General features: G+C 36.6%; 1 protein-coding gene across 4 annotated transcripts in view; it reads right to left on the bottom strand.

Moving 5' to 3' along the window:
- The window catches only part of FKBP5 (FKBP prolyl isomerase 5), a 230,794-nt gene that overhangs the window by 15,191 nt on the left and 201,329 nt on the right, over nt 1-14,274 (bottom strand). For all 4 annotated transcript variants that reach the window (XM_081294391.1, XM_081294393.1, XM_081294392.1 and 1 more), the window contains 2 exons: nt 6,245-6,401; nt 1,338-1,428 (listed from right to left, as the gene is read on the bottom strand). In XM_081294391.1, the coding sequence (XP_081150517.1) occupies nt 1,338-1,428; nt 6,245-6,401 (248 nt within the window). The remainder of the gene's footprint in view (nt 1-1,337; nt 1,429-6,244; nt 6,402-14,274) is intronic.

Genomic DNA, 14,274 nt, shown 5'->3' on the forward strand with positions numbered 1-14,274 from the left:
CAGCATCACATGCCTTCCTGTGTGTCAATACACCTGGCAATGTTGCACAAATACACTCAAGGAGCAGACAGAGCAGAGGCTCTTTGTGGCAGGCCATAGTAATAGTAAGAAGGTTCCAAATAAGCACTGGAGGGAAGAGGAATGGACTTCCTCTATAAAAAGGAAATAGGAAAGCTGAAGGTCTAAATAGGTCTAAATGACCATGTGTGAAAGGTTATTTTCTCCTTCCTTAACAAAAACCACAAGGTGATATGGGACAGCACTGGAAGATCAGCGCTGAGTTAGCAGGCCTTCCAAAAATGCTACTCAATAAATGATGGTGTGACAAGAGCATGTGTTTGTTTTGAGGAAAACAAAATAGGAGGGGCATGATTAGGGACATCACTGATAGGGGAAAAACCCAAACCAGTCCTCCCCTTACTTTCCTAGCCCAAAGTTATAGGCCCACAGGACAATTTCCTTTCCAAGTCTGATAAATTACAAATAGTCACATTTCTAGCTCAAAGCTTAATGTATAGAAAAAGGAGGTGGTGATACTGTGGGTGAATAAGCCAAGAATACAAAGGCAGTCCCTGAGGAGCTCCAGGAAGGGTGGGGCACTGGTCACACGAGGGTGGGGTGGGGGGGGGTGCACACTGCTGAGAATGACAACACACCTAGCTTAGGTATGACTTTTTCTGTTCTGTTAATCTGCTGCTAAAGAGCCTCCTAGGTTGGAAATTGCGTCAAACAAGACACACCTTTCTGGAATCCAAGGCAACTGACAAATACTCTCATTTCTACTTTGACAGATATGAAAAAAAGGTCTAGGGTTAGCAGGTTTCTTTCCTGTGTCTGGTCACACAGACAGATGGCCCCTAAGACCTGGTAATTGGGATAATAACTTAGAGTGACAGTCAGGTCTATTTGTGACGCCTGTGAAAGGTACAATTCTTTCAGCCCTGGAAAGCTGCACCCCATACCCCTAAGGAGCTTCTTGGCAGTACGTGAACCTTTTTGTCCTCAACCCAGAGAAAAAAGTACAAAAAGAACAAGTCTAGGAACAAATAAAGGAACAAGTCTTGGATTCTACCCAAAAAAGTTAAAAAAAAAAAAAAAAAAAAAGGCTGACACATAGAACAAAATAAGAACACTGAGGTCCTTGGTTGTATATCAGCTGTGCTATGTCAGATGTCCCACACTCTAGTAGCAGTGTGGGAGACAAGAGACAAACTTGAAAATGAACAGCACAACACAGAAATAAACACCAGCTATCTATACCACCTAGTAATAAAGTAAATAAAAAGTGGATGGAGAAGTAATTTATGGTGATTTTAGAGAAATTGGTATTTTCTCACCTTTTCGAAGCTCTTAAGTGTAACTTCGTATATAAGCTCAGCATTAGGTTCAATGCCAAATTTAGGCTTCCCTGCCTCTCCAAAACCATATCTGAAATGGAGAGTAAAAAATAAAACTTTAAAAGAATTGGTGTATTTCCAGACACTTTCTTTGGTACTTTGAGGTATCATATTAGCATAGTGCTATCATTTGCAAGTTACACACAGTGACCCTGAAGACAAAAGATGTTGATCAGAAGATATAGTGCCAAATATCACTACTGTAGTTTTCTTAGAAACTGGGCTAGATTCAGCTTTCTTCTGCTTTGCATACACATGTAATGCAACATCTATACTACTTGGGACAGCTTGCTTAATGTGATTGCAAATGTCATTGCCTTTTTTTCCCTACTTGTTTTTACAATTAGCTTTCTGGCATTAGGCTCTTCTCCTTAAGCTTTATCAGCAGGAAAGACAAAGGAGATATAGTCACTGTAATTGTTGTAGTGGTGCTTTTTAAAGTTTTAATGAGCTTTGAGTTTTAAAGTGTTATTGTCAAATAGTTCTGGGAACATCTACCCTGACTTTCTGATAGTACCACTTCTAGTCAGATAAATGAAGGGAAAGACTCACATATTAGGAAAGAAATATGTTCTCTCAGTATTTAATATTTTTAAAAAGAATACTAGGAAACACACATAATATACACATAAATTAAAAGTAGCAGCTCTAGCACCTCATAGAGATACTCTTACAGTTTTGTAACTATACTATTATAAAATGCTATACCTTTTAGCCAAATCTTACTGAATAAAAAGGTGGGGATATGTAAATTTGTATTTAGGATCATTTAAGATCTTTAACAAATTAAACATATTCAAGAAGCACGCATCTGCTAGAATGGAAGTTCTAGTGGAGCTGTCTGGCTGGTTCAGTTGGTACCCAACATTTAGAACAAGGTCCAGCATATCAAGACAGTATTCAATGGAATATACTCTCTTCCCATAAGCCAAGCTATTCTTGGTACATGAAATGGTATTATAAAAAACTTAGTAAACTCAAACTTTCAGGTTATAGGTTGAAAGATGTCAAAATGGGGTTGATAATACCTCTAGTTTCCTTCAGGACTGAAGAAGTACAATGGGCCTGTCCTATGATCTTTACCCCTTGCCTGAATTTTCCAGGAAAAAAAAAAAAAAAAAAAAAAAAACTGCTTACTCACTCACCTCCATGGTTACACAAGAAGGTGCAACTGGAACAGAGAGAGGCATAGACATACAATGAGAGCTGGTAGGATGGGGGTGTGGTGGCTTTAACAGCAGGGCAAAGGGTATCTTCAGCAAAGAAATAAAAAGAATGTAATTATCAGTAGCCAATTTTAGGGAGTGGTGCCCACTTTTCTAACTTGCTGGGAATGAGGTAAACAGGGGAGCCTATTTACTGAAAGCCTATTTACTGAGAGCATGTTATGATTGAGTCCTGTGCTAATACTCGGGACAAATGCAACAGATGATCTGGCATTTGCCTTAGACTGATGGCCCTTAATGGGGCAATTTTAATCCTCCCTTCCCCAGGGCAAAGTCTAGAAATATTCTGAGGTTTTTACAACTGGAGGGGTGCTGCTGGTTTCTCTTATGCAGAGGTCAGGAACGCTGCTGAACATTCGACAATGCCCAGGACAGCTTCTATAACAAAGAATTATCTGGCCAAAAATGTCAATAGAGCTGAGGGTAAGAAAACCTACCTCAGAGGAACTCACAAATAGGGTCCATGTGGTGGGAAGTATGAGGACTGGGTAGAGGGAGGCATCAGAGAATCCTGCCTATTATCAAAGGGGTTAAAGAAGACTAAAGAAGGAGATTATTTCTATAACTCTCTCTTGGCTTAAAATGAAATGATTCTATCAAGTGTAGGTAGAGCACAGCAACCTACAGAGACAGAAGCTCACACCAAATAGTTCTGGGAACATCTACCCTGACGTCTGTATTATATAGAAATTTGGCTGATTATGCTAGTTCAGTCCAAGCAAAGAAGGACCCAGGGCATACAATTCATCTGACTGAAAATTAAAATACCACAAATGGAATTCCAGGACTTAAACAAAAGAAAAGATTCCTGTCCTTGAATTAATGGTTGCTTCCAGAGAGCAGAGATATAAATAATGACTTCTAGTGCCTATTAGGCTTTTGTACACATACAAGAACTACTCACATTATCCTTGTTACCAACTGCTTCTTTTTCTTTTTTTTTTTTTTAAGGTTTATTTTGGTTCATTTTTAAAAGTTGTCAATGGACCATTTATCTATCTATCTATCTATTTATATTTGGTGCTGAGAATCAAACCCAGTGCCTCACACATGCTAGGCAAGCGTTCTACCACCGAGCCACAACCCCAACCCCTGCATTCTTTTTATAGATGAAGAAACTGAGGCTCAAAGAGAAGTGCTTTTTGAGTGGTCTCAAAGAGGCAGTGGAAGAGCCAGGATTTAAGTGTGGCCTGAAGAAACTTTAGTTTTTTGACCCATGCAGCCTCATTATTGGACTATAACTCTTGGCAGCCTGTGTTTTTGTTTGGGATTGTTTTAAGACAAAAGCATAAGGAAAGGAAGGAAAGAGAAAAAGTTAAAATTATTCACACTTGGACCTAAAATAAGAGGAAAAAATGGGTTCTTTGGAAGTGTTTCATGAATTTCTTATTATGAAAATATTTTGCCAAGAAGTCTATCAAAGTCAAAGAGAAAGGGTGCCTTGGATATTTTATGGAGATTAAAATAGAAATGACATTAAGAGCATAAATTTGCAACAGCCATATTTACAACACTCAGTATAATGTTATATAAGTGGGAATCTGAATAAAACAAGTAAATTTGTTACATGCAAACAGAACAGGTTTGGTGTGTAAGGATTTTCTACATACATAAATAGTATGTCGCAATGCATATGCAGAGATTACACTTTGCACACCATCACTTTGAACAGAAAATAACATGTTCCTTCCAATTATGCAAATCATAGCCATAAAACATATAAAAAAACTTTTTAAAAAATTTTGTTCTAATTAGTTATACATGACAGTGCATTTTGACACGCTGTATACAAATGGAGCACAATTTCTCATTCCTCTGGCTATACATGGTAAAGAGTCACACCAGTAGTATAATCATACATGTAATGAAAAAACTTTTATACCAAAAAATTTATGAAAAACTTGTCTGCTACTTTTATGCCTGAAAACATCAGGAAACCCTACCACGTGTTAAAACAGAATCTCCCTTTTCTGGTGGCCTAAGGGTAAAATGGAAGAGAAAGCCACCACAAAAGTAGTGACAGCTGATACACCAAGGGTTTGAATGTGCCAGGCAATTTGCTAAGTGCTATATCTGCCTGGCTTCATTTAGTCCTTTGCAACTTTATAAGGTAGACACTGTTATCCCTACTTACAGAAGGGGAGATAAGTGACTTGTTCAAGTGCACATAGTTGGTAAGCTGCAGAGCAGGGTTTAACGATTAATGATATATACAGCAAACAGTTTAAACCTGCAAGGAACTATTTGCATTTATAAATAAAGACAATTTCCTTTTCTTTTTGCCACTAATCAGCTAGGTTAAAATGTAATGAACTGATTCATATATTATATGCTCACAATATATATAGAACTTATCCTCAAGGAGCTTAAATATGCAAACATACATTAAATATAAATCCTATCTTCTAGCGAGTTTACTATAATTTTGGAATACTAGATTAAAAGTAATTAGAGCCAGGCATGGTGTTATACATCTGTAACCCCAGCAATTTGGGAGGTTGAGACAGGAGGATCACAAGTTCAAGGCCAGCCTCGGTATTTTAGTGAGGCCCTTGGCAAGTTAGTGAGACACTATCTCAAAATAAAAAATAAAATGGGCTGAGGATGTGGCTCAGTGGTAACGTCCCTGGATTTAATTCCTATTACAAAAAAAAAAAAAAAAAAAAAGTAATAAAGAAATATTACTGCCTCAATAAAGGCTTTGAAGAGTTCATGGTGGAACATCTTGGAAGGATTCTCAAGTGGGTAGTGCCATGACCAAAACATCACCTGAGAAATATGATTATGGATCAAGTGCTAGGACAAAGGTAAATAAGCCACTGTGTTACTACAGAGGCTACACAAAGGCAACAGTACAAAAGGCATGATATTACCTATTGGCAAGGGAGGTCATCAAGAGTCTTATTAACTCAAAATCCTACCAATGAAAGTCCTTGGAGCCCAGGGAAAACACATCATTAGATAAGCAGATGCACTTTCATGTAAACAGAATCAAAACACACTGGTTTTTCTCAGGGGTTCATTTCTCAAGATAGAAGGCTTGGATTCATGGTATAATTTTCGATCTAAAAATAATACCAAACATGTTTTCACAAGAGAGACTGTCAGTGTCTGATAGTTCTAAGCTTGGAAGTGCTAATGGATATCCTTATAATGGGAAAAATTTAGGCAAAAATGAGTCATCTCCGCTGTCTTTAGATCCAGGAAGAACAGGCTTTTTTTGGGGGAGTAGAGGAGGGAGATGCCTCTATAAGAACATGTGGCACAAATTCAAGTGGTAATAAATCATCCAAATGCTTCAACTCCCAATGCCTTCTGCCCAATTTAGAGAAAAAGAGAACAGGGACAAGAGAATTACATATGAGGACTGATAACTGCCTGACTTGGCTACATGGCTGGTAATACTATCCTTAACATGCATCAACCAAATAAACATACTTGCAAACCTTTGTATACTATAAAGCCCATTAATTTACTTGATGACTAACTATGACCTGACTCAATGAATGTTTCCACTGTTGTATTAACATCACTGAAAATATCAAAATGCTGAATGAAAAAGTAAGCATATCCCTGTTCTTTAGATACCTTCTCAGTGTGCTGAACTGGTATGCTGCTTACCGTGGTCCAAGATACAAAATACATTGTTCTTCCCGCTGCATTTTCTCCAGGGCTTTGTCAATTCCAATTGGAATGTCATGGTCTTCTCCTTCACCAACAGTGAATACCACATCTCTGCAATCAAACATCCTTCCACCACAGCAGCCTTCCAGGTGGACTGAGGGTGAGACAGGACAATCAACAAACTGGCTCCTTAGGACTCAGTAATTCAGTGAAGTGAAGAGTGAGTGGCCACCAATGTAGCAAATACCATTTCCCCTCTCTCATTTCATTAAGAAACATAGTGCTACATCTCATCTCAGTTTCGCCTACCCAGCAATCATATTTCTGTTTTAAGCTAAACATAAAATTGCTGATAACCTTATCAATAAGAGGCTTAGTGGGCAATAAAACCAACTAGAAGCTGGGCTCAGTGGTACATGCCTGAAATCCCAGCAGCTTAGAAGGCTGAGACAGGAGGATCACAAGTTCAAAGTGAGACCCTGTCTGAAAACTAAAATTTAAAACATAGGACTGGGGATGTGGCTTGATGGTTAAATACCCCTGGGTTCAATCCTTGACACAAACAAACAAAACCCCCCAAGCCAAAAAACAAACCCCCCACAACAAAAAATCCAACTAGAACATAGGTTTAATCTAAGCCTATGACCGTTTCCTTACTTGTAACACAGGGTCAAGACAGATTACATAAAAGATAATTATTAAAATGCCACAAACTTAATATCAAATATATAATGACCTTCTATAACTGTATCTTGACTTCAGATTCTTGGGCAAGAACCCAACTGAGTGGTTATTTCCTTAATAATATACCAAGGTTAACTGAAGCTCTTTCCTCTTTAAGGGTCCTAATCACTTTCACAAATATATATGAATAAAAATGAAAAATCCAAAGGAAACACATAAGTAACTAAGCTGTTTTCCTTAGTGGAAGTAATAAATTTAAAGTGTGAAGGAATCAATAGTATTACTATAACTTTACAAATCAAATTATTATTAACAACCTCTTTTGAAATGTAAAGTGAAAAGGTCAATTTCTTGGGATCTAAGTCCCCAGGCCACTCAAATTCATTGAGCTTATTCCCAGGGTTATTTCATATTAGATAAGAGGCTTTCATATTAATACAAAACATAAAAAATACATATACACATTGTTTTTCCTTGATAGGTTAGATTCATTTTTCTAGGAAAAACAATTCTCTGAAACCTTCCAACTACTGTTAACATTACGAATATTTATGCCTTCCAGTCTTTGACTCAGTAAGAAAAACAGATGGCTTATAAGCTAGGGTAACATTCACCAGGGAATATAATAATTTGTCTTTCATGAGAAAATTCGTTATTCTTACTTCTGTAATATAATAGCCTATATTCAAATCTATGGCAGTTTCCTAAAACACTTCTTTACTAATACTGGATAATCAACTTTGGATCAATAACTTGCTTTAGAGAAACTAAAAATCACTCTTCTCTTAAACGTATCCCACATCCAATAAGATAACTATTATTTTCCAAAATAGTTGTGATTTTGAATTACAACTTACTATACATTTGAACTACATGACCTCAAATGTCCCTCAAAGCTCTAAAATTCTATGATTCTATGACCCAGAGAATTGAATAATATAACTCAACATAGGCCTGAAACCAGCTTCAAAGCTAACTACTATAGCTAGTCATTTGATGGGTTTATCTTTAGCTTAGGCCTGCGAAATGAGATAAACTATGAAGAGTAAACAGTGGTGGTTAGTATACATACTAAAAACCCATGGGCTGGGTATGTGGCTCAAGCGGTAGCGCGCTCGCCTGGCATGCGTGCGGCCCGGGTTCGATTCTCAGCACCACATACAAACAAAGATGTTGTGTCCGCTGAGAACTAAAAAATAAAATATTAAAATTCTCTCTCTCTCTCTCTTAAAAAAAAAATTTAAAAAAATAAAAACCCAAATATTGCCTGGATATATACGCTTTAAAGCTCTCTACCCTTTTTTAACTCACTAGGATTAATACAGGTAGTATTAATGATTTGCTCCCATTGCAAATATACAATGGAGTCCAAAAAGCTTGGAGTAAACTAGAGAGGCCTGGATCTTGAGTCAGTTCCTTCAAGTGACAGCAGGAGCTAGACTGGCTTTCAGGGTGGGGTTGGTATATGGTATTTTGTTTTATATCCCATACTTATAAATGCAATGTTTCCCTGTAAATTATATTCATTTTTGGAATGCTCTAGATAAAACATTCAACCTGCAACAAATTGAAGGTCATTCTGAATTGGAAATATTTAAAAAATAAATTCAATTTACTATTTTCAATTCCATCCACATTAGGTTCTGCAGGAGGGAGTCTAAGGCTTAAGATAGTTTTACTGGAGTAAAAGTTGATTTTCTAAAGGGGTTGAGAGTTCTTAGAAGTTTGCATACCTAAATTTTCTTAAATCTTCCCAAGAAATTTAATTTAGACTAATGGATGATACTTTTATGAAAAAGATTGCTGAGCAAAATGAATTTTAGCTCATGTATTATGTAATGTTTCAAGTATTGGGATGTTAACAGATTTTTTTGGTCTGAGGGTTATTGTTAGAAGTATTACCTCCCCCTATCCCCACCACAAAAGGATAGCACATTTAGTAGGGGAGGAAATTATCAGTATATTTGTTGTGGCTTTTGGTTGATCAAGTTTGAATGTGTTTTCAAAACAGGAAATCCAGACCCTGCAAAGGATTTCTGCCTGTGTGTCAGTTTCCTAGCCTGGCTTTCAGCTTGTATGTACTTGAAATCATATAAATAATTTCAGGGTTCTCTTTACATGTGATAACCCATCATTAGAGGGATAAAAAGACTGCCTACTAATAAACATGTTGGGAAAGATAAGTGAAGTAAGCAAGTCAAAACAAACAAAAAATAAAAAACAAAGCTAAGTAAAACTATAAAAAAGGCATAATTAAGAAAACAAAACATTCATTGTAACTAGTCTGTCTGAAAGAGACAATAAATGATGGAACCAGTAGTGTCTGTGACTGTCTAATATGAAGGGGAACTTTTTTGTGCTTGCTCCCATAAATACTTATTATCTTATATACAGGCTACTTTTTTTTCTTCTGGTATATCTAATTCTTCAAAATTAGACCTGAACAGTCACTACCTATAGAGTACCATAAAATCTTATTCTGATACAGACCCACACATGAACAGCAGTTTATATTTGTATATATAAAACTACCACCATGTAATATTGATGTTATCTGCAATATCAGACCAAGAGGCAATATCATTGCCTCAGGGATATACAGCCCATTGATTCTTTATATCTACAAGTAGCAAAGGCTATCTTTGCTGGGTTAACTGGTTTCTAAACTTGGAACACGAGTGACAAGTTCTATAAGATTGCTAACAATAATTCACATACCACTTGGAGCACAGGAAGATTGCCATTGCCATGAGGGCTCCCCTCTCTAGGTGATAGATACAGATGATATGCCTAGTTCCTACAGATCCAGTTATTTTCTTGTATATTGTCTTAACAACTGCTACCAAAGAAAACCATGGCAGCTCTGGCTGTGGAAGACCTGTGGTTGCTTTTGACCTTATATCTCTTAGTGCAAATACTCACTTAATAAATATTTAATAAAAAGCAGCATGACTCACTTGGGAGCTTAGTCTCTAGGGCTCAAGATGTCTGTCGCTAATCTCAACCAAGATGATTTATGGGAAGTAAACGATCTATGATGTTCCAAAGAGAATAAAAGTACATACAGGATGCTTCTACTTAAGGCTTTTTTGGTAGAGAAAGAAATAAACAAGTTAAAAAGAGACAATATTTTCTCCTGACTCAAAGTCTACATAACTTAAAGGGAGGAAGGTCCTCTAAGTTCCACAAAGTTCAACCAAACCAAATTATCCAAGCTTAGCTGCGCAATCCGAGTGTAACCACATCAAGTGAGCCCAGTCTGCTGCAAAACATCATTTAAACTGGAGCTCTGACTTATTGTTCTCTTACTGCCCTAGAGCAATTTTGTTTTGAAGAGCACAGAACACCCTGTTCTGAATGTGGCTGGCACATGAACTCGATGTGCTGACAGCAATTTGTACTTCGATTAAAATAGGGGAAAAAAGGAAAGAGAAAGTGCACAGCAGTAACAAAAACTGGAATGCAAGAACCCCTAAACTGTACAATTGGTATTTTAGGAAGTGAAATTGAGAAAGAGGCTTCATAACTTAAAAAAAAAGGCACTGTAAACACTCCAGCCTAAAGACGTTAGCTCTGGTAAGTGTCTGTTTTCTCCTTTTCTAATTATAGTAGTTGGTGTCTGATAGCTTTGCACTCATTCCCAAAACAATTGCTGGGTCATGGGGATCTGAATGGGAATATAATGGCATTACTACTAACTAAACAAGACTGGTCATTTGGCCAGAGAAAATCAGGTTGTGACAGGTTACTCCCACTCAGCAAGGGTTTTCTCTGCTGCCTAATTCATACCAAATGAGTTTCTCCTGCCTAACAGAGCAGGGCATCTGACAGAGTGGAATCTTAATAACTGCTCTATAAAGGCAAACAGAGATGAATTTTTAAAAGACATATTAATCACTGATTACAAGGAAATGGCTTTCATCAGGCACAGTGGTCAAATTTCCCCTAACTGCTTCCCGCTCCCCATACCATTTTGTATTATTTGAGGTGAATGAACACTATTGGGAGATTGCTTATGGAACTCAGGACAGATACTAATAGAGGGCAGGCATGGGACCTGGCCACTGCAATGATGTTACATTTATGCAAATGATTTCTTCTTCCTTAGTCTAAACAGGAAGCAAACACCCAGCAAATAACTTAATCAACACAAACTCAACACTCTTCATTCCATACCAGTAGAGCACTGAGCCAGACCTGGATGCCAGTGCCATTTTGCAACTTAACAATTGTGGTTTGGGGACACAATTTAAATTATTGGGACCTCAGTCTTTTCATCTATAGAATAGGGATAATAATACTAGTTAACTCATAGATGCTAAGAATTAAATTAGGTATTGAATTAAAGCTTTAGCACAGTACCTGGTATTCATTAATTCATACACTGTGGTGTCTACCATGTGAAAACAGTATTACATTTGAATATAGAGATGAACTCAATGAATGCTAGCTGTCATTATTTTCCTATAATTAGTCATAAATTACACCAGATTAAATATGTCTTAGAACTCTGTATATGAAAATTTTAATGGAGCCACAGACAGCTGTCCAAGTATAAGTCAAGTAAAATTCCTAATAGGCAAATGCACTGTATTATACTTCTTTTGTATTTCAGCACACAGTTCAGGGCCAGGAAGTAAATGTTTATTTAATGACTAATCTGAAAATGGGCATTAAGAAAAGGATGGTAATTTTCACTAATTAATAGAAATTTTCTTTTTGAATCCATTAGTCACTACTCCTATTTTAATAAATTCTAGGAGGCTATTCAAATTTATTAACAATATGGAGCTTTTGTTTTGTAATTACTCTAAAATAAATGATCCATTGGTTGGTTGGGTCTTTTTTTTTTTTTAACCAATAAAAGAATATTTTCTACCATGATTATATACTACCTGAAGACTTGGAGATAGAATACCTTTTACAAAGGAAGGAGCTATATAAATCCAAAACTTCTGACAGAATTAACACTGTTCACTTTAGACCAAGATACACTATGTTATTTTGTGAAAACATAATAAAATAGTTTCAAGAACTTGCTTTCTCTTAGACTTATTTTCCAGGACATTCATAAATACTTCAAAAGCATGTGAACAATGACCATCACCACCAAAACAAAAAGCCTCAGCTCTACAAGATCTCAACATGGTCTATTTAAAACAACAACAACAACAACAACAACAACAAAAACCAATTTGGGGTGGGGGAGGTACCAGAGATTGAACCCAGGGGTGCTATACCATTGAAGTACATTCCCAGTTCTTTTTGTTTTATTATTATTGAGACGTGGTCTCACTAGTTTTCTTAGGGTCTAAATTACTGAGGATGGCCTCCAATTTGTAATCCTCCTGCCTCAGTCTCCCAAGTCAGTGGGATTATAGGCATGCACTATCATGCCCAGTTTATCTTCAATTTTTGGTGCCTTGTTTTTGTGACTTCAATTATAAAGAACAGATAGATTTTGTTATAACTGTCACATTTTCACTTTATGAGGCTTTCTGTCTTTAATAGGAGACTTTAACTCATCCATATTTTTTGCAATCACTGATGAGTGGTTTTATTCTTATTTTAGATTTCTTATACAACAGTTTCCTTATTATTTTTGCTGAATTGATTTTTTTGTTTGTTTGTTCCTCTAGTTCCCCACTCCAACTGGATGCTTTGGTAGTTCTAAGTGCTATTTTTACTAATACTTTCCATTAAATTTTTCACAAATTGTATAAATCAGCACAGGCCAGGCACAGAGGTATAAGCCTATAATCCCAGATACTCCAGAGGCTAAGGCAGGAGGATCTGCAAGTTTGAGGTCAGCTAAATTTTCACAATTTAGCAAAACTCTGTTACAAAATAGAAAGGGCTTATCTCAAAATAAAAGAGGTTAGAGATGTAGCTCAGTGGTAGGGCACTTGCCTAGCATGTGCAAGGCTCCAGGTTCAATCCCCAGTACTGCCAAAGACCACAAAACAGCATGATTTTCTCTGGAATAAGAAAATTATTTTGGACAATTAGGCCTCCTGTCTCCATTTCTTCCACCTAACACACTGTTAAAATGACCCAGAACAGACAGGATGTGGAGAAAAAGAAATAACTTTTACACTGTTGGTAGGTTAATAATTTAGTACAACCACTATGGTAATCAGTATGAAGATTCCTCAAAGACTACACATGGAACCACCATGTGACCAAAATATACTACTTCTAGGTATTTATCTTGAAGAATTAAAGTCATTATGCTATAGTGATACACACATATCCATGTGTCCATCAACGAATGAATGGATAAAGAAACCATTAAACACACACAATGGAGTTTTTTTCAGCCATAAAGAAAAATGAGGTGCTGGGGATAGAGCTCAGTTGGTAGAGTGCTTGCCTTATATGCACAAGGCCCTGGGTTCAATCCCCAGCACCATACACACACAAAAAAAGTAAAACTCAGAAGGTCAAGAGTCATATTTTTGTATGCAGAAGCTAGTGGAAAAAGGAAAAGAAAGGTGGGAACGAATTTCAAGAAAATCAGAGGGAGAGGCTTTTAGCTCAGTGATGGAGCACTTGCCTGGCACCTATGAGGCACTGGGTTCCATCCTCAGTACCACATAAAGTAAATTTAAAAAAGTTATTATGTCCATCCACAACTTAAAAAAAAAAATCAAAGAGAGCTCAAGAAAGGATGAAAGGGTAGGAAGGGGGCAGGGAGAAGGGAAGTGCTGATGAGTGATATTGACCAAATTATATTGTTATATCATATGCATGTAAGAATGTTAATAACAAATCCCATCATTATGTACAACTACAATGCATGAATTTAAAAAATGTGTGTGTGTAGGGAAAGACCCAGAACCTCAGTTTAGATTGTTTATTTTTTTAATTTATTATTTTTTAGTTGTAGATGGACACAATACTTTTGTTTGACTTATTTATTTTTATGTGGTGCTAAGGATCGAACCCAGGGCCTCACATATGCTGGGCAAGCACTCTGCCTCTGAGCTACAATCCTAGCCCCTTGGTTCAGATTGTTAAACTTAAATTATCAATATTACTTTTAATATTATAGCTATACCATTTCAAGGCTCTTTCCAGGTAAAAAAAATTCAATACAAAAATTGTTGTTTTGTTCACTAGTATTTTATTCCTTGTTATTTCTTTTTATGTTTTACCACAACCTACAGTATTTGTTTCAAAAAGGGTATCAATCTGCATATTCTAAAGTTAATTTTGTTCTCCTACTTAAATGATAGATTGTGGACAGAATTCTAGATTCAAAATACAGAAAATAATAATGGTCAAAGCTCCCATCTTTGTATTTAGTATCACCAATAAGATCCTCCTCGTTCCTTTGCACA

Source organism: Spermophilus citellus (assembly GCF_964194105.1).
Source record: "Spermophilus citellus genome assembly, chromosome: 5".
Classification (NCBI taxonomy): Eukaryota; Metazoa; Chordata; class Mammalia; order Rodentia; family Sciuridae; genus Spermophilus; species Spermophilus citellus.